Genomic DNA, 20690 nt, shown 5'->3' on the forward strand with positions numbered 1-20690 from the left:
CTGGTTGGGCTTCTGGATAGATGATTCTGAGTAGCGCCGTCTCACTGCGGAGCTGAGTCTGACGTGGTTTTTTGACATATAGTGTGAGCAGATAGATCGCATCAGAGCTTCGTGCTGCACAGTGTGAGAATATCAATCGTGCACATGAATTGCTCACAATGCGGTTTTGTCGTACAGTGTGAGCTTTAGCTGCATGCAACGATTGAAAAAATCCCACAGTGTAGGCCCTGCTTTAGTCATCCACCTTTGGCACGTACCTTTGTAAAGTTCTAGAAAGGGTGGAAAAGCTTGTTCATATCCAGTAACCAAACCTAAGCCAAACCCTGTTGGGCTCTCTAAAGATCCTGCCAGCTTGTGATGGAGATGTTGATCAATGTTAGGTAGCTGGACCTGGTTCAAGGTTAGAATCCGACAGTCGTGGAGCAACATCAATTTTAAAGTCTATCATTGACAATTTTCTTTGTCGGATCCGTTGAGAAGCCCCACTGATGGGGAAAACCCATTACAGACGTCAGTGGAGCATAAGAACCAAAGGCGGTAGTTCTCACGCTAGCCAAAAACCTACCAGAAATCCCTCTTTATTTTTATATAGTCAAGTGTAATGGTCTACTTGTTGTTCCGGGCTGCTTATACATTCAAGCCATTTTCAGACAGAACATTTTATCTCTGCATCTCTAGTTATGACAGAGCCTCTGGTTGCAATCAAATAACCTTTTTTTGGCCTCTTTTACCTCACTCCCCTTTGACAAAACTCAACTTTCAGGAAACTTTAACTCTCATTTAAGCTAATCTTGATAGGTCTAAAGAAAAAAAGGAAAAAAAAAGCAGAATTTCCTGTAAGGTTTTTCAACTGAGTAAAAATATTTGGCCCTTCTGTCTGATATTATAACATGCTATAATATATTTTTTAAAGCACTATGGCGCATATGCTGAATGATTATTTTATCTGCTGTTCTGAAGAACTAATTATGTAAAAAGTTATTGTTTGAAACCAGAACAAAAACTGAAGATTAAACTGCCAAGCATGTATCCATTTTCCCACATAAAGCTTTAACCAAACCTGTTTTCATGCACAGAGACGCGCATGTAGACATTTTCTTTTGACAGTTTTAAAACCTGAGCAGAACTGTTTCCTTATGTTTGTTTGAAACTATCCCTCATATATCTGTTTTTTTTTTTCTTTCTGACATGACTGCAGATGTTAGATAAAAAGATAAGAGGGTGCTCGCTCTTACAGGACAATGAAGGGTTATTGTTGTCAGCCGTGTTACCACAGTCTTTTCTCAGTGGTTTTCAATGCCATCTACAATCTGATGACCTAATTTTACAATCTAAAATGGGTTAGTGGCAGGATTACCATAAATGATAAATAGAAATATATTTTTTTATTGTTGATGTGGTCTGGAAAGACGAGTCAAACTAAAGTAGAGCTAACTTGGCCAACTTAAACTGAGATATGCTGAGCTACGTAAATACAAAGTTAGCTAATGCAATTTAAAAAGCTGATAAAATGTTTTTGTAGGAAGAGTTGAACTAAACTATAGGCTAAACTTTGCTTACTGGAGTCAAATTAACATGCTAAACTAAAGTCTGGTTTATACTCAGAAACCAGGTCATCTGCATGTGTCGCTGTGAATGTCGCTGATTGGTTAAATCTACATCCGCTCTACTCTATGCATATTTCCTGTTTGGTAACCTACTGGCTTGTTTCGTTTGTCTGACCGCCATTGTAGAAAACGACTCGTGAAGATGGTCCAGCTAGAAGAGCTAAGTGTGCGAGAATGCTGGGACCATTTTTCCACCTGGATCCCCGCTCTTTTTCGCCCTCGTGTCCCTCTGTTGTTGCCCCCACTTCCTCACCTTCTCACCTCATTGCCTCTGCTGTATCTAGACCCACAGCTAGTTCGTGAAAGGGCAAAAAAGAACCACTATGGCAAGCCATTTTAACATAAATTTGGTCGTGCTGCCTTTACATTCAAGATATCTGAAATTGTTATATGACTAGACGTTTTAGCGATTTAAGATATGTCTAATTATATTTTGACTAGTCAAAATACCTATTTGGGATATCTCTAATTACATTCGGACTAGTCGAAATGATGTTAGATTTACCATTAACTTGTATGGAGACGTCAATTTAAGATATCTAGAATGAATTACTCACTATCTGAAATACACATTTCAGATATCTACGATTAAATTACGACTAGTCATAAAGTAATTTCAAGATATCTCCAGTTTAGTTTTGACTATTCATAATTCTAATTAAAGATATCTCAAATGCCACCATAATTCATGATATCTTAAATGTATTTTAGAATAGGAGATAAGATTGATGTCTTAAAAGCAAATAATTACAAGACAAAACAAATTTTAAGATATCTTGAATTGTAATTTCGACTATTCGAAATTCCTTTTAGGATATCTCTAAATGAATTAAAGATATCTTGAATTATTCAGCTTTTCCCTTAAAGATAGTATCTTAAATTGACATTCTGACTAGTCAAAATGTGTCATTATCTTTTTAATTGGCTTCCAGGAGGATCGTTCCTAAAAATGTCCTAACTGTCAGTTTAATCCAAAGGAGGAAAAGTTAAATCAGCGTGTGACGCTTTAAATGACAAATCTGGTGTCGTAATTTGAGATATCTTGAAAGGAATTTTGACTAGGCATAACGTAATTTAAGATATCTTGAATTATTATTCTTTCTAATCAGAATGTAAATACCAATATCTTAAATTACCATTCCGGATAGTTAAAATGTGGTTTCGTGTAGTAAAAATGTATTTTAAGAGATCTGTGTTAAAAAGACTTGCCATAAACTGCTCTCCCCTCCCCTACCCGCGAACATCTGTGGAAGCGCTCAGAACTGTTTATAAACTTCCATCGCATCAAGGACATTGCCTGTGGTCAATGTTCACGGACATATTGAAAGCATTCATCATACACACACAACTAATGTGTGTAATCTGATGTGACCCTCTGCTCAAATGTCTGTCTCATGTTTGTTTGATATCTCAAGCTGTATCCTGACAAGGATAAGGTGTGAAAAGTGCCCCCCCCCCCTTCACCAATTTTGCTCAGCGCAGCTAGGCCTGTCACGATAACAAATTTTGCTGAAAGATTAATTGTCTCAAAAATTATTGCGATAAACGATAATATTGTTTTAAGACCTTTTACACTGATTTAATGGAAATGACATAATAATGCGTGCATTTTCCTGCCAAAGTTAAACATAGGCTACTTTATTTTCAACAGAACACTGGAACTGGTTAACATATAAAACGAGAAATAAAAATCAAATGGACTCTCAATCTCTGTTAACTAAAAATACACTTGAATAAAAACTAAATACAAGATAAAAACAGTGGAAATAAAAACTTATATACAAAATATCACGTTTGTGATATGTATGTTTTCTGGGGAGTTCATCCTGTCTGTCAAATGTCTGCAACATTTTTCGAAATGCGGCCTTTTCAACAATATTAAATGGGAGCAATCTTTTTAGCAATTAAATGAACTACGCTGTCTGTGAGTGCGCGCCACCTTGTGCCGTCCTTTTCATATGCAAACTTGTAGACGCAGGCGGGCCACCGCTTGTACTTTTTGTCCCCAGCTGGAGAAACTTTGCTGAGTGGTTGTGCTTTAGGTGCATGTGTAGGTTGGTTGTATTGCTGCTCTTAGTTGCTACTGTTTTATGACAAATGCGACATACTGGCTCGCATGGGTTAAGCGGTTCGCCTCGTTCATTTGGTTTGAATCCAAAATACTCCCACACTGCGGCTGTTGCACTCGACTTTGAAACCAGTTCCATTTTGAGCTCCTCCCCCCAACATAAGATGTTTTTTTTTTTTTTTTTTACCTCGCTAACTCCTCTAACTCCTAACGGGGCTCTAAAGCTGCAGAAGTACAAAATGATGCGCGCTGACTACCTGATGCGATAGTCCACTCTTCCTCCCTCCTAAAACATGGGAAGGGCCTTTTCATCCAGCGTCATCAATAGAAAGAGAAAAACACAGGCAGAGACGATATAGCCGATAAATTAAATGACGTTTATAATTTTTATTTATCATGCGATTAATTGATTTATTGCTTATCGCGACAGGCCTAAGCGCAGCGCTATAGGTAACCGCCTGAGAACTGGGTAACCGGTGGAAAAGCTGGCACGCCATAAGAATGTGCCACTGGTAGCGTTCTGCGGCCTTCATGGCCTCAGTAAATCCGTTCCCCCTCTCAGCCCCCACCTGAATGTATGTGACGTATTGTGATGAACGGCTTGTACTCAAACTGAAATTCTGATTACAATGTAAATTGTAGTTGACAATAAAGATTGGTTGATTGATCGATTGATTGCCCCTCTTCCATTGTGGCGTGGAATAACATAGCGCAGACCACGCTTCAAGATTGGGCATAAATCAAGAATATCTGAGACAAGCTCACTGCGACACACTGCTGAGGGAGGATAACCAGCCCTTAAGTCTCATGTTGGTTTTTAGATTTTTGACCAACATGCAGAATCAAATGAAAAAGCGAAACATTTTCATCAGTTACTTTTGATCGAGGACCCATCTTGGCAAGACTTACTATCATGTTGCTATATTAGCTACCATTTAAATGGGGAGAGACTTTGTTCACGCAGCTTTTGTGTGATTTCTTTGCGTGTTAGCTGCAGCTTATCTCCGTATTGTCAAAGCTCCACACTGGTGTTATACTATGATCCTTGACCCAGGCAAAAGAAAAATGTGTTCCATGAGACTGTATGATTTTGCAAGCTCTGTGCAAGCTAATAAAATAAGCCTTTTGCCTCAGATGACCATTTATCGAGTGGTTTGTTACAGATTTTGGTGTAGAATTGATATGAACATTTAGAACATTTATTTCAATTTAAAATGAAATTCAAGTATTCTTTATTGATCGCCAAGGGAATTAAATGTTGCAGGAGCTCATAGGTTTGTTTTACATCTGCAGGCAGGAAAGAACTCCTGTAGTGGCCTTTCTAGAGAAGCCTCTTACTGAAGACACTGTGTTGTTCTTTAACTTTCTGATGAAGAGGATGCTCACTGTTGTCTATAATATTCTTCGCTTTATGAAAAATTCGTCTCTGTGAAATAATCTCCAGAGGTTCTTGAGGAGTTCCCAGAACAGAGCCGGCCTTTTTTATTAGCTTGTTGTGTTTTTGTAAGTCATATAGCTCTAATACTACTTCCCATTGAGAGAATGGCAGAGATCACCTTAAATATGAAAAATGCAGAGTCCAAACTACCCATAATATTACAAAGAAAATAGGGAATTAACATGTCCGTCTGAGTGCATGTATCTCTCTACATCACGTCTCCTGCGCTCTCTACTGAGAAGCAGTGGCACGCAGCAATACCAGAATATCTTAAAGAGACACTGCACAATTACGACTGTTACACTATGTAGCATCTTGCTATAAAGGCAGAAGCTTTCTAAGCTTCCTTAGAAAGTATAATCTGCTCTTTCACTTTTTGTAGACAGCTTCACAGTTGTGTCTCCAGCTGAGTTTGTTGTCCAGGTGAAAATGAAAGTATTTATACTCCTCCACCTCCTCCACTTCTCTGATAATGGTAATAGGATTCAACTTGTTCCTGTTTCTTCTGAAACCTTCAATAATCTCCCTTGTTTTGTTGACATTCAGGATCAGATGATTGTTTCCACACCATGCCACAAAACGGTTCTATTGCTCTCTGTATTCAGCTTCCTTTCCATTTTTGATTCACCCAATGAGTCATCTGAGTATTTCTGTGGGTAACAGGACTCTGTCTGGTACACGTACAGAGTAAAAAGGAATGATGAGAGTATCGTCCCCTGTGGTGCTCCTGACTACTTGATTAAACAGTCGACCCTTCAGTCCAGCAAACCGTTGTCTGTTTGTCATTTAGTCTTTGATTCAGGTGATTGTTTATGCTTCCACCTGAGTCTTCTTCAGTTTCTCACATGGTAAGTCAGGCTGAATTGTGTTGAATGCACTGGAGAAATCAAAGAACACCATTCTCACCGTCCTGTCTGCCTTGTCTAAAGAGCAGTTGGTTTTTTGAAGCAGGTGTATGATGGCATCATCAATACCAACTCCATGACAAAAAGCAAACTGTAGGGGGTCCTGATAGCTGCATGTTTGTTTGTTGAGGTTAACCAACAGAAGTCTCTCTTGAACCTTCATGATGTGAGTTGTCAGGTCAACAGCGCTATTATCACTGATGACTGTTGGCTGAATCGCTAAGAAGCATTTCACTGTTCTGGTAGGGATGGTGTTATCTACACAGAAGATTATATATTCAGTCACACACTTAGTGATTGAATTGATGTCATCTTCATGTGGCTGACACGGTGCTTTCCAGTCTGTAACCTCAAAGCAACTTAGCAGGGCTCCTTTAGCTTCTGGTGACTACTTTCTTACAGCTCTTTGTAATCCAGGTTGTCTCTTATAATGAGGCGCATATGTGGTAATGTGGCCTTTTTTTCCTTTACTTAAAGTTAACTGCATGTTTTATTTTTCTAGTTTGGATTTGCTTTATTTTGAAATTATTTACTTTCTTGTTAGATTTAGTTTTTTGTTGTTGTTTTATAATTGCACCTCTCGGGTGCCACATATACTCCAAGGAGAGAAAAACCAGATTGTGATCTGATTTACAAACAAAAGGTCTTACTTGTTTGTAAATTGCTCTCTATATTCAGATGTCCCCACATGTTTCATAAAACTAACATACAGTAAACTAACATAAGCTTTTTGTTTTTTAAAGGCGCATAACTGACTTTTCTAATTGTCTGCCATAATAATAGTTTATATGTAAAAAAAAGAAAAAAAGTTCTTATTGATTGGACCCTAAAATCAGAAACCGTCTGGCATACAGTAGACATGTAGTCCAAAACAGGAAAGTATGATCCATAGGATAACTGTCAATCAAAATGTATACATAGTATGAATTTGTAAATGTAAATCAGTATACATAATTTACATTTTATTATTTGTATTTGATCCTTACAAACAGGAATTCGTAATTGTAAGATTCATATTCATTTCTTCGTTCTTATAAACTTATGATTCCTTGTCATAAATTTGAGATTCGCATTGTTTGAAAGTTGAAACTGTTGTATTTGTGATTTCTAATTTCTAATTTTGTCATCTCAAAGATAAAACAAAGAATCTGATGTCACATGTAAATAGGAGATCAAAACAAGAAGCAAACAAAAATCTTAAATTTCTCTAATTACTGTGTTACATTACAAATGTAAACACCTACGCATCTGGTTTTATTGATGTTATCTTGTTTTATTGATGTTATCTTGCCCCATACTGGTCACCCCAGTGTAAAAGTACAGATACCTGTGTATAAAATGACTGGTAAAAGTACTTATTAAACTCCATTAGTTAAGTAAAAAAGAAAGGTTCTATATATGTAGGCTACTTAAGTACAAAAGGAAAATGAAGCTTTCACCCCAAATAGTAAAAAATGACTTTTAAAACTGCAATTACTGAATATCAGCCTCCCAGACCACCCCGGTCTTCTAGTTGCAGTCTACTCTGTACACCCAGAACTAGAACCAAACATGGAGAAGCAGCATTTAGTTCCTCTGCTCCTCTTATTTGGAACAAACTCCCTGGGCAGGTTGTGGTTCAACAGGTTTATTTGTTTTACTATCTGCTTTTGTCATTTTTTTATCTCTATTTGCTTTTATTCTGCTTTTATTTTTCCTCTATTTTGATGTCTAATTCATGCAAAGCACTTTGAGATGTATGTGTACAGAACTGTGCTTTACAAATAAACTTGCCTTGCTGTTCTTAAAAAAAGTTCTGTGCACAGAAAGCTGTTTACTTTTCCGTTGTTGATCACTTTCTTTATAGAGACATAGATCATCATATAGTATATACCGACACGGTTCAAAATTTCACACAGGATAATATAGGTTGAACTGAAGTCCTGCAAAAGCAGCTGAATTTCTAGAGCTCCACAGCATAGAGTTGTTGTAAAGTAAAATGTAATAAAGGGGGTGTATTGAGACGGTTTTGTGTCTCACAATCTGATTCCTCTGCCAATCCTCTGGTTGTGCCTATCCACCATTGTCACGATGCGCTGGTGTCTATCTCTGGCAGTCTATAGGCTGTGGAGTTAGGAAACTGAGACAGAGGCATTTTTTCCAAGAAAATAGGTTCACATTTATTTAACATCCTCAGATGGAGAGATAGGGCTCTGACTTTATACCTTAAAAAAATTCCCAACAATCACTCCTCCCAGGGGAACCAACCCACCCCCTGCATAAAGAACTTTCTCACACTTGAACATCTGGAGGAAAAACAACTGGAGTTCATCAACGCTGCTCACTGTTGGGTTAAAATATCTTTCAATGGCCACATGGATCTCCTCAAAACAACAGTCCTCCTCTTCATGCAATGAAGGAGGCTGTGTGACTCATTCTTATCTCTCATGACCTTCGTTTGGACCCTGTGAGGCTAAGAACAGACATATCTCAACATTTTTTACTCCGCAAGATGAAAGGTGGGGTACACCCTGATGTGGTCATCATTCAGATAATCTGACCTGTAATCTGAAAGGATTTTTAGCCACCGGTTTTCATCCATGTCATTATAAGTCTGTTTCTTTGAACAAACTTTGGTCCAAATGGACTGTTTATGTTTTAACTGCTGATTTTCCCTCTCTATAAATGCAGCTGTTTACCATCATACATGTATAAATGTAGAAGTAAAAAGCCAGTTTGGAGAAAGTAAGCAGTAAAACATACAGATATTTGCTTTTAAATGTAGTGATAATATGTAAAGATAACAAAAACTCTACTTAAGTAGTGTCACAAGCATTTATACGTGGGTATCACCTCTGGTCAGTTGCATGACATCAATAACTTTGAAGCAATGCTTCCTCTTGAAATAGCGTGTGGTCATTGTGGACAGTCGATTGCATCAAGTTAATAACCTTGCAGTAATTCCTCATATTTCTCTAACAGACTTCATTTTTCGAGCCACTTTGAAGGAACCAGCCCAACCTGGTCATCCACCCTGCCAGAAATGATGAACGGCACTAATTCTGCACTAATGAACAGAACTAATTCCTGTGAACCCGTAAACAATCTGGCTAACACCTTTTTTATAGTGCTCTACAGTGTGATGTTTCTGGTAAGTACTTGTTAGCTTCATTTTTATGGCGTGAAAAAATGTTGAACCAGTCTGACCCAGTTATTGTCCTCCTCAGGTGGGTTTAGTCCTAAACGGCTTCACATTAAGGGTTTACTTCTGTGTAGCCCAGCATCGTCCATCCAGCAGCGTCACCATCTACCTGAAGAACCTGGCAGCCTCTGACTTCCTCATCAGCCTCTGCCTCCCGCTGCGGATCATGAACTTCGCCAGTAACTCTACCCTCATCCGGCAGGTCTACTGCAACTTTGGAGCCGCTGCCTTCTATCTCAACATGTACGCCAGCATCCTGTTCATGGGCTTCATTGCTGCCAATAGGTAGGACGGAGTTGTCTTTGAACAATATTTAAATCTAGGATCATAATTGTGATGAACAGCTGCATGGATGATGTTTTAAGGTATAGTCACCTAAAAAAAAACATCTTAAAACTTTTTTTAGTCTGGCAAAATGCATGAGATGCACATTAAGGGACTGAAAAAAAGCCCTTGTCTGCATGTGATTTCAATGAGTACTGTTTGCCTGCCTGCCTGTCTGTCCTTCTTACTGCCTGATACTAAAACAAAAGTCAACCCTGTGATCTACTCTGATCATTTTTCCAATTTTCTTTTTATAAATTGCTCTGCTTGTCTCCCTTGTAGTCAAAAGAAATTATCTTTGAAACATCATCATTCATTTTCATGTTTGTTGTTGGTGAGGACTCAGTAAGATCATCAAGCCATAAATAACGAATGTTTTATTTTTAAATGCAAACCATTGATATCCTATATAATTTAAGAAAACCCATAAGTTAAATGCTTATCATGTTATGTAGATTTTAAAAAGTTTAGCTCCTAAATACTGTCACATTCAGTGACAGTATTTAGGAGTTACACTGTTTTATATAGGAGTTAAACTTTTTTAGGATCAGTAGGATCCAGAATTTGAGGCAGACGGACAGACATCTCAAAACGTTAATTAGAAATGAATTTGCAGTGAATAGTGTGGCTGTCTAAGGCAGGAACTTTTGGTCTTAAAGTTAAGTCTGTGTAGAGAAGATGAGGCTGGTTCCAACTGGTTGGCTGCCAATGGGCGCCTAGAGAGTCCCAGACATGGCAGTCCTGGAGGTCGGAGAACAGGCAGATCAGAACCGAGCAGACGAAGGTAGGATAATCCAGAGGGCGAAGCCAAAGCCGGTGTTCGAGGACGTGCTCAGGAATCAGAGCCAGGAGATCAGAGATTCGAAGGGTTACCGGAGAGAAATCCAGGATGGAGACAGGAATCAGTTCCAGGTTTGGTAAACAGGTAGAATCCAGCACGAGTCCGAGGATAGGTCAGGCAAACAGATCAGAACGGGGACAAGCAGGCTCAGAGGTCCAAAGGTAGAACAGATCAGGATCAGGCAATCAGAAACACCCTGATGACATGTCTGAAGGCTGGTTAAATAGAGGCTGAAGAAGGAGAATGAGATGAGAAGGTAATGAGAACTGGGCGGAGATAGGCAGGTGAATGAAATGAGTAATCAGACCAGACATCAGCACCAAGATCATTGCAAATATGGTTTATTTGGTGTGTTTTAAGTATTTCTGTCTGTTAGGGAAAAATAAAGATGCATAAAACAAACTTGCTTTTCTGAAAGAACAACAAAACCATGAATCATGAAGCAGATTTTGTCTCTTAAAATGCTAAAGTATAAAAGGACTTCAATGTGATCCAGTGAAGCAAAATTACAAAACAAATGGAACTGAAAGAAGCATTTCAAATGATTGCAGAAAGGAACAGATTGTTTATTTTGTTGTTTTATCAACCATTTGCATCCAAGCTGTAAAATAATACAATCCATGCATTTATACAAAGCTAAAAACAATTACATTTCAAAAACTTTGATGTGGAAGAGCTAATGAGTGAATAGATGGCACCTCGTAGTAATGCAGAAACTGACAATAAAGACGAATCCACCTCTAAAACCTAAAAGCTGAAAGCGAAGTGCACTTTAGCTCCGGGATTTCCACTGACAGAGAAACCCTTCTCATTTAGCAGGACACACCCTCACTCTCTGTTTTCATTTTTTCATTGATCATTTCTCTTCTGCTTTTTTCCCTCAGAACATCTCTGTTTTATAGTTTCACTCTTACTGCAAGATGTGGGAACTTTATCACACAGTAATGATGACATTTGAACCTTTTTTCTTGCAAGAAATGCCTCTGTCTCAGCTTCCAAACTCCACATCCTATAGACTGCCAGAGATAGACACCAGCCCATTGTGACCCTGGCAGACAGGCAGAACCAGAGGATGGGCAGAGGAATCAGATTTATGTCCCAATACATCCCCTTTATTACATTTTAGATGTACATGTTAATGTAAAACTCTACAAGAACTCTATGCTGATAAGCTCTAGAAATTCAGCTGCTTTTGCTTGACTTCCTTTTAGTTCAACCTGTATTATCCTGTGTGAAATTTTGAACTGTGTCAGTATTATAATTATGCAGTAATGATGCAGGATTGCAGAAAACAAGAATCCATATAAATATATATTCATTATATTCATCTTAATTACTGTTTAACACATAAGTTTACATGATGATTTTAACTCTTTTGACATTATTGATGAGCAAAATAATTTGAAACTGACATTACCCCCTTACCTAATTGACCTGTATTGCTGGAGGTGAAAAACATAAAAAGAAAACAGACATTTAACCAGTAAGGTAGAGAGAATAAAATAATTAATTAAATAAAACAGACAAACTAGATGTTTATTGGAAATAAACAGTTGGAAAGTTTTAACTGTACAGCATAAGGAGCTGTTAAATAACTGGGAAACAGTGGGTACATATGGATATTGTACAAGCAGACATATTAAATGACAGAAAGAAGGTATAAAACAGCTAAGATCATGAACACAGATATATAATAAAATCCAGAATACTGAGAAACAATGCACATAATTGGTAAACTCATTATAGTTCGATAGAGCGTGCATTGAGTCCAAGGACAGTCTAAATCTACACACCTAAAATTAGTTGTTTACATTTTTAAATAAATGGTATATAATAAACTACCATAGTACTTTTTAAACAGAAAACTTCAAGCCTGACTGATCAGAGTCGTTCTCTCCTTACTTTTAAAAAGATTTAAAACCTGAACTCCCTTCGGGTTTTCAGTAAGCTTGGTCTACAGCTGAGGGACGCCCCCCGCTTTTTTTAGCTCTCACACTACCAGTCAACCTGAAATGGTTCAGAAATGAGCAGAACTGGTTCTAGAAACCAGGAGTGACGGCTCCTCATCTGTAGTTTTAAACCAGTTTTACTGCTAGATTGCTCCAAAACAGCAGAAAACCCAAATGTGGGTTTCTGTACCACGGTTCTGTTTCAATGAGGAACTGAGTGGACAAACACTTTGTGCAACATAAAGTGTTGTCATGAGTGTGACATCCAATGCTGTTTCATTCTGACTAGTGCATGAAGTGCTTGGCCGCTGACTGGACCAGACCCGTACTGTACAGGACGATTTTGAAATCCCCCCCGGACATTTTTTAGGTATAAAAAGTAGGACATGTCCAGGAAAAGAGGACGTCTGGTCACCCTAGCATATCAACAATTTAATGTTTCAGTGAGTGAGTGCTTGTTGCTATGATGCGTCTTTGCTCAGCAGGGTTGCTTGTTGCAAACCAACCAATCAGAGCACAGCTCATCTAAATATTCATGAGCATACCATAAAAGGAAGAAAACCTGTCGTTTCATTCTAGGGCTTTTAACCAGGCTTGCATTAGGGCTCATAGAACAGCAAATATGCCATTTACCGTATGTTTGCAAAATTATGGAATGGACTAAACAATGAAATAAAGATGTGTAACTCTATATTAGCTTTCAAATAGACTTTAAAATCTAAAATTATAGAAGGTTACATTGATATTTGACTGAGTTTGATTTTTCAGTTTAAGTTACTATGTGTTTTGTAATTATCTATTAGTTACGGAGGTGGATTAGGGCCAGTGGAAAAAAAAAAAAAGTTAACTAATTTTTAAATTTTATTTCAGTTTAGTATGGGAAAAAAAGTCAGAATTCCAAATTTTTTCTCAGAATTCTGACTTAAATCTCAGAATTCTGACTGAATTCTGACAATAAAAAAAGTTGCTGTCTGATGGATTCTTTTGTAAAAAATATATATATTTTTTTGGTTTGTTTTTAAACTGAAATAAAGTAACCATTTATTCATTAATGCATTCATTGGTTCATCAGTGGAAAGTTAATTTCACTGACACAGACTGTGTTACACCCTGAGTGGAAAGGTGGATGCATAAAGGGTTTAGTTACTGTAAGAAAAATCTAACCCGGATCTTGTTTTAGGGAAAAAGTAACAGCTGGTTTATTACTCTATTCTGGTGCCCTTTAGCTAAAAACTTTCCTGCCGCCCACCTAAGGTGCAGCTGTGCTTTAGCTAAAAATGTGTCAAAACTTACTGCAAACAGTATTAACAGTGTACAGAGGTTTATGGAGGATACAGTGCTGAGCTCAGACAGCATCTTTGTTGTGCCTGAACAAGTTAAACTGGTCAGACACCATTATCATTTAGAAGGATCCCAACCTGACCTGGGATGTGTTGTTCCACAGAGACCTTATTGATTAACTACAGTACATTGATTTAGCCATTCAGCAGATATTAACCCTTTAATGGCCCGGTTAACTTCAAACCTCCTGTTAGAGTTTCATCCAGGCAGTTGAAGGTTTAAAGGGCAGAGATCCAGGGACATTTTTAGTTTCTGTTTTTACAAGTTGATCTGACATCTGATAGCTTCTTAGGAAACGCGATCACAGGAATTCAGAGAATAACAGGAACAAATGAAAACAGAACCTCTGACATGTCTGAACAGATTAACTTGAAAATGCAGCTTCAGAAATTGATTTGCAGTTGTTTTGAGGTTTCCATTCGCTTTCTGCATGTTTGTTTTTTTCTTGTTGGATCTGTGGGTGGTGCCTTCATTCTTTGCCCCATTCTACCTTTCTATGTCAGATATGCACATTTTTTTCATGTGTCTGTCTGGTCAGATTCTCACCCACTTAGATAAGAGATAAGAGGTACATTTGTGTGAATGTGGTGGCATTAGATTCTCACAGTAAAAGAGCACTTAAAGGTTTAAGGAAGTGGTTTAATCAAAGAGATGAAGACTTGCTAACTTCCTGTAGATTGATGTCTCAGAAGTCTGTGGCACTTGAGCTTTAGGCTTGAAACATTTTGCAAGCGGGATGTTTAGTATAAAAAATAGCTCCGTATGACTGTAACCCTTTAGACAAAATTATCTGTCAGCACTCCAACCTTTCAAGTTACAGTGTAGTTTGAAATTTGGCCTTGCACAATCCGGACAAATCACCAGGCTGACTAGTATATTTTTGATAGTGATCAAAGACAAAATGTCTCTCATAGGGAGGTATGAAGGTACCAAGTTAGGCTACGTTCACACTGCAGCTTGAAGTGACCCAAATCCGATTTTTTGGCACATATGCGACCTGTATCTGATCTTTTCATGGCTGTCTGAACAACACAGATCCGATTTTTTCCAATGCGACCCAGGCCGCTTGGCTCTGTGGTCCTGAATCCGATACGAATCTGATTTTTTAAAATGCGACCTGTGTCTGAACAGCCAGTTCGCATTGGACCTGAACGCCAATAATACCCGACAAAGATCAAAATTCTGGGTTGTGCTATGAAGAAGCGGCAAAAAAACAACAACCAGACGATGATGCGGAGAACAGTATTAATGTTTAACCATGTTGAAAAGATTGTGTATTTATGGTTGGGAGAGACGGCTAGATGCGCTCCGGCACTACCATCTATGTTTACTTCCGTAAACATAGAGCACGCTGGCCTGTGATGTCATTGCAGCCTCTACTGCGCATGCGGGACTCCTGCGTTGTATGACTGCAGTTCAAACAGGAGATCACATACAAGTCGCTTATATTTGGAAATGTGAACAGCAAAGCAAAAAAATCGAATTTCACAAGAAAATCGGAATTGAGCATCAAGGCCTGCAGTGTGAACATAGGCTTAGAGACCATGAGATCCAACTTTATTCTATGAGTGGACGGGGCCTTTTATTAGCACAGCATGTTTTAAAGACAGGAGCAGGAGCCAATGACCGTCCTATATGGTTAAAGCCCATTGTCATTACCATCGCTACAGCCTGTGGTTGCTACGCATGGCTGTAGCCAATGACCGCTCTCTATGGTTAAAGCCCATTGTCATTACCATGGCTACAGCTAATGGACATTACCATAGCTACACCCTATGGTTGCTACGCATGGCTGTAGCCAGTGACCGCTCTCTATGGTTAAAGCCCATTGTCATTACCATGGCTACAGCTAATGGACATTACCATAGCTACACCCTATGGTTGCTACACATGGCTGTAGCCAGTGACAGCTCTCTATGGTTAAAGCCCATTGTCATTACCATGGCTACAGCTAATGGACATTACCATAGCTACACCCTATGGTTGCTACACATGGCTGTAGCCAGTGACCGCTCTCTATGGTTAAAGCCCATGGTCGATACCATGGCTACAGCCCATGATCAATAGCCATGGCTACAGCCAATGATCACTATCTATGCTTAAAGCCCATGGTCGATAACATGGCTACAGCCCATGACCAATAGCCATGGCTACAGCCAACGATCGCTATCTATGCTTAAAGCCCATGGTCGATACCATGGCTACAGCCCATGACCAATAGCCATGGCTACAGCCAATGATCGCTATCTATGCTTACAGCCCAAGGTCGATACCATGGCTACAGCCCATGACCAATAGCCATGGCTACAGCCAACGATCGCTATCTATGCTTAAAGCCCATGGTCGATACCATGGCTACAGCCCATGACCAATAGCCATGGCTACAGCCAATGATCGCTATCTATGCTTACAGCCCAAGGTCGATACCATGGCTACAGCCCATGACCAATAGCCATGGCTACAGCCAACGATCGCTATCTATGCTTAAAGCCCATGGTCGATACCATGGCTACAGCCCATGACCAATAGCCATGGCTACAGCCAACGATCGCTATCTATGCTTAAAGCCCATGGTCGATACCATGGCTACAGCCCATGACCAATAGCCATGGCTACAGCCAATGATCGCTATCTATGCTTACAGCCCAAGGTCGATACCATGGCTACAGNTCGATACCATGGCTACAGCCCATGACCAATAGCCATGGCTACAGCCAATGATCGCTATCTATGCTTACAGCCCAAGGTCGATACCATGGCTACAGATATTCATATGTTTATAGGAACAGACCGAATTAAATCTTCTCTGGGTCATTGTTGATTTTAGGAGGAATGGTACATTCTGTTTCTGATATAACTTTCCACCAGCCTGGTATAACAGCTTATTTTTTTTCTACAAGATTCACAGTCAGACTCTGGCGAAGTGACAGCAGCTACAGGTCCCTTAAATCTTGCTGGCATTGTGCTAAAAACTCTTATTTAACTGCACTTCAATGCGGTAACCAAAATGGTAATGAAATAGCATTCATAAACGTTTTGTGAGCCAATCCATGTTTAGAGCATTTTATCTTCACTCCAATCAATGAATGACAGTGTGTCTTCCATGGACTACAGCCCAATAAATTCAATAAAATAGTTAAAAATTTTTATGAATGAATTGTAAATTTTAGTCTGCATATTTGGTAAACCAAAGTAGATAGAGCCACAGCCCTACAGACACCACCAAAGCTAAACGTTTGGGGCGGTAAGGCTTCCTTCCCTGGGATGGGGATATTGGGGCCATATCTACTGTAGGAGCCAATCCAGTGCAAAGGCTTTTCAGCTAGTGTCAACAATTTTCTCCAGACTAGCACAGCCCAAATAAGTGCAACAAGCCACCGTGTTCTTACAGAACCATCAATTGCAGAAGTCGTTTTAGGGGAGACAGAACACTTTGTAATAAGTTGTAGAGTTGCTGACACTGGTGTTATTTGTTTTTCATTTGAAAATGGATGTGTTTGTGTCTCTGATACCATAGGTCCTTGTTTTATTTGGCTTATGAACAGTCAGAAATTAGGTTGCCAAAAGCAAGATATATGTTGCCTGTTATTTGTTCTGAAAGTCAAAAGCAAACTCTAAAATGTATGCCACTTAAACCACAGCTAGAAACTCAGGGTTTCCGGACCTTATTAGAGCAGATGTGACTGCTAATGAAACTCTGTCTGTGGTTATCATTTTAAAACATAATGTTCAGCTCAAAACCAAAGGTTTATGTAGGAAAAAAGAATTGTGTGACTTTATTTGAGTCATTATACTTTCCCTAGCTTATACAAAAAACCTCAAACTTTTTGTAGAACTACCATGAGTTTTTTAAGCCTTTTTTTCTTATGCTCAAATATTGTCATGTGTTCCTTTAAACAGTCTTAGCAGTCATTTAATGAAGCTGCTGCATTCTAAAAGAGCCACAGAAGAGTCTGTAGAGTATTTCAGATTATTCCAGTAATTTGAGCAGGTCTTTTTTTTTTTACCCAAACAATATAGGTTATGTGTTTGAGTAAATCAAATTTTAAAAGAAACAGTCAGCTTTGCAGAGCTATAATACCTCTACTGCCCTCTAGTGGGATCAGTTTACAATAGCATGTTGTGCGTTTAATGTATTTTAACAAGTAATTAATCGAGCATCTAATTTCTCTCGAAGTTTTGAAATGAATCCCAAGTTGAATAAAGTTCATATATATATAGATCCTCTCATCGTGCATCTAATCTATTCTACTTTTAATGGCTGCATAACCTCTTTAATCCAATGAGCATAAGGAGGAGGGTAGGTCTCCTTCCATTTGAACACTATTAACCTCCTTGCTAGTAAGGTGGTGTATGCCACCACATTTGTCTGAGTAGCATGTAGATATGCACTAGCTGGGGAGAAGGTTCTAGGTGGTATTGGAGGATAGTTGCTAGAGCATTAAATAGCCTTTTCCTTTTTGTCTAAATTTGTTGCTTTCTGTTGTTTGGTCTTGAAGTTTCAGATAAAGTTACAATCCTGAATGAGATAACTTATCTCCTATGTGCTGCCTGAATGTTCTCCATCAGGCCGTTTAACCTTAAGATGCTTCTTTTTCTCTGAAGGTACATGAAGATCGTCCATCCTTTGGGGAACCACTTCTTCCAGAAGGCTAGAGCTGCTTACATCATCTCTATATCAACCTGGGGTTTGCTCCTGGCAATGACGAGCTCCTATGTCATCCTTTCCCTCCTCACCAAAGGGAATAAGGAAGAGCTGCCCGGTATGGTGAGCTGTGACGTCCTGCACAGTAAGCAGCTGAGTCTGCTCTACAAAATCATCCACAGCTTCTCCGCCATCCTCTTCCTCATCGTCCTCATGGCCCTCATCTTGTTCTACCACAGCACGTCACGTAGGCTGTCTCTGGCTCAGAGAACTCAAACAACTTCCAGTAACTCCAAAAAGCTTATTAAATCCCGGCGAAACATGCTGGTCCTGGTCACGGTCTTCTGCGTCTGCTTCGTCCCCTACCACCTGGTTCGCCTTCCCTACGCCTTCAAGAAAAGTTTGTTTTGCTCATGGAGTTGGTTCTTCTACGTGAAGGAACTGACCGTCCTGGTGTCGGTCCTCAACGTCTGCCTGGACCCTCTGATCTACTTCATCTTCTGCAAGGCGTTCCGTGCTCAGATGAGCATGAGGAGGGGGGTTCACACCCAACAGAGTTCAATGCAGGAAGAGCAAACAGACACGAGGAGCAGCGACGGGTGGTTGAACTCCCTCAGAAACCTGAAAAGACTGTCGGTCATCTCAGTGACCAGGCAAAGCAGCGTTCTGTAGACCTTTCTGACTTCAGGACTCATCCATTAAAGGTGAAAAAAATCCAGAGCTGAATCCAGACTGGAAGATAAAGAACGTTACTAATCTCCATCTAACATGAGATGGAGACTTTAAGGTCAGACACAGACTTGATGCATGGTCTTCATTGGAGGAGGAGCCTGAGTCACCAACAGAAGATAAAACATCAGAAGATCGTCATTCTTTATTGTTCATTTACCTTTTCCTGGATGACTCCAGAATTTGATTTCCAGGAAGAATACATGGTTCTTCTCAAACATGGTGATGCTGTCGTCATCACCTCCAGTCCATAAGCATTCATCTTTTTAGACAGAGATGTTACAGTTTAAAAGCACGGATCCAGTCCCAGTTTCCTGCCATTTTCCTTTCAAACTCATCTGAGTTTTTGGTTCATGTTTTAAATAAGGAATGACCGATGGTTTCATGATTTTCTGGAGATCTTCCAGACTTGGCTTTTATTTTTATTTTTTTTGTCTGTATTCATATTGATTTTCAAGTCCATTTCCAGCAGTTAAAACTTGTCTGAAAGGCCTAAAACATAGCCTCAGACATCCATCTACAGAATACGGATCAGAGGGAGTGGTGGCCAAGTGGTTAGAAGCTTGGAATCCTGAGGTTGTGAGTTTGAAACCCACTCCCACAGACTGCCACTCTGGGTCCCTGAGCAAACACCCTTAACCCTTCACTTCACTTTATTTTTTAGCAAATAATCCAACATTAAACAACAAAACAACAATATCAAAACAAAACAAAACCAACAATTTACCAAAAAAAAGGGAATAGGCTGAAGCAAAGCTTATTATTGCCTACCCTGTTTTATACTTACAACCTTTACAACCTACCAGGTTCTTTACTGAGTATATAAATATTCAAATCTACATAACATAGGATTTTATCATTTTACATTTTAAAGCCCTTTTGAAATTCACCAAGGATATAACTTTAAATCAACCTGCTCCTTGGGCGCTGCAAATGGCCCACTGCTTCCAAAGGGGATGGGTTAAATGCAAAGAGGGAATTTTGTTGCGCTGTACTTGTGACAGTGTAATGACAACAAAAAGCTGGTAAAAAACTCAAAAAGATCAATTTGGATATTAAGATCCTTCATGTTTTAGCAAGCTCAATACAGTTATGGTAAATAATAACAGAATCACATCAGCAGCTTTCTTCCTCCTGATAGTGTATGGAGTGAGTTTTGTTCCATCATTGTTTGAAAATTGAGTAAAAAAAAAAAACAGCATTTGTAAAATAAAATCTGAAAAAAGTAATCCAGAATTGAAAGTAGAAAATTAAAAAAAAGGGCTTTTCCTGTTTTCTTGTTAATCAATGTGTTTTGTTGTTTAATCAATAATATATATATATATATATATTTTATCTTATTTTATTTTTTCCAAATTATATTTCCCTCGTTTTTGTTAATATTTAAAATACAATTTGAAATTTTTGGAACTTAATCTGAAAACCAAAAAAATTGTGAAAGAAATCGAAACACAAAAATCTGAACAAAAGAAAACATTTGAGTAAGCCAAAATATTTCAAAGATTCATTTCTGGATTTTTTTGTTTTGTTTTAAGTTCTACTCTTCCTCAAGTCTAGTATGTCATAAAAAACCATACTCATTTATTACAAAATAATTATCCAAACATTATATAAAATGAGTAATAAAGCATCTTGGTTCATATGCAATGAGCTTTAATATTT

The 20690-nt window shown here is 38.8% G+C and overlaps 1 protein-coding gene across 1 annotated transcript in view; it reads left to right on the plus strand.

Annotated features, from left to right (window-relative positions):
• The window catches only part of LOC107097858 (P2Y purinoceptor 14-like), a 28583-nt gene extending 8352 nt beyond the window's left edge, over positions 1-20231 (plus strand). The window contains exons 2-4 of the mRNA XM_015395180.1: positions 8980-9148; positions 9225-9484; positions 18260-20231. Coding sequence (XP_015250666.1) covers positions 9041-9148; positions 9225-9484; positions 18260-18971 — 1080 coding nt within the window. The 5' untranslated portion in view covers positions 8980-9040 and the 3' untranslated portion in view covers positions 18972-20231. The remainder of the gene's footprint in view (positions 1-8979; positions 9149-9224; positions 9485-18259) is intronic.
• Positions 20232-20690: the final 459 nt, after the last annotated feature.

This window comes from Cyprinodon variegatus, unplaced genomic scaffold (genome assembly GCF_000732505.1).
Source record: "Cyprinodon variegatus isolate N-32 unplaced genomic scaffold, C_variegatus-1.0 Scaffold729, whole genome shotgun sequence".
Lineage (NCBI taxonomy): Eukaryota > Metazoa > Chordata > Actinopteri > Cyprinodontiformes > Cyprinodontidae > Cyprinodon > Cyprinodon variegatus.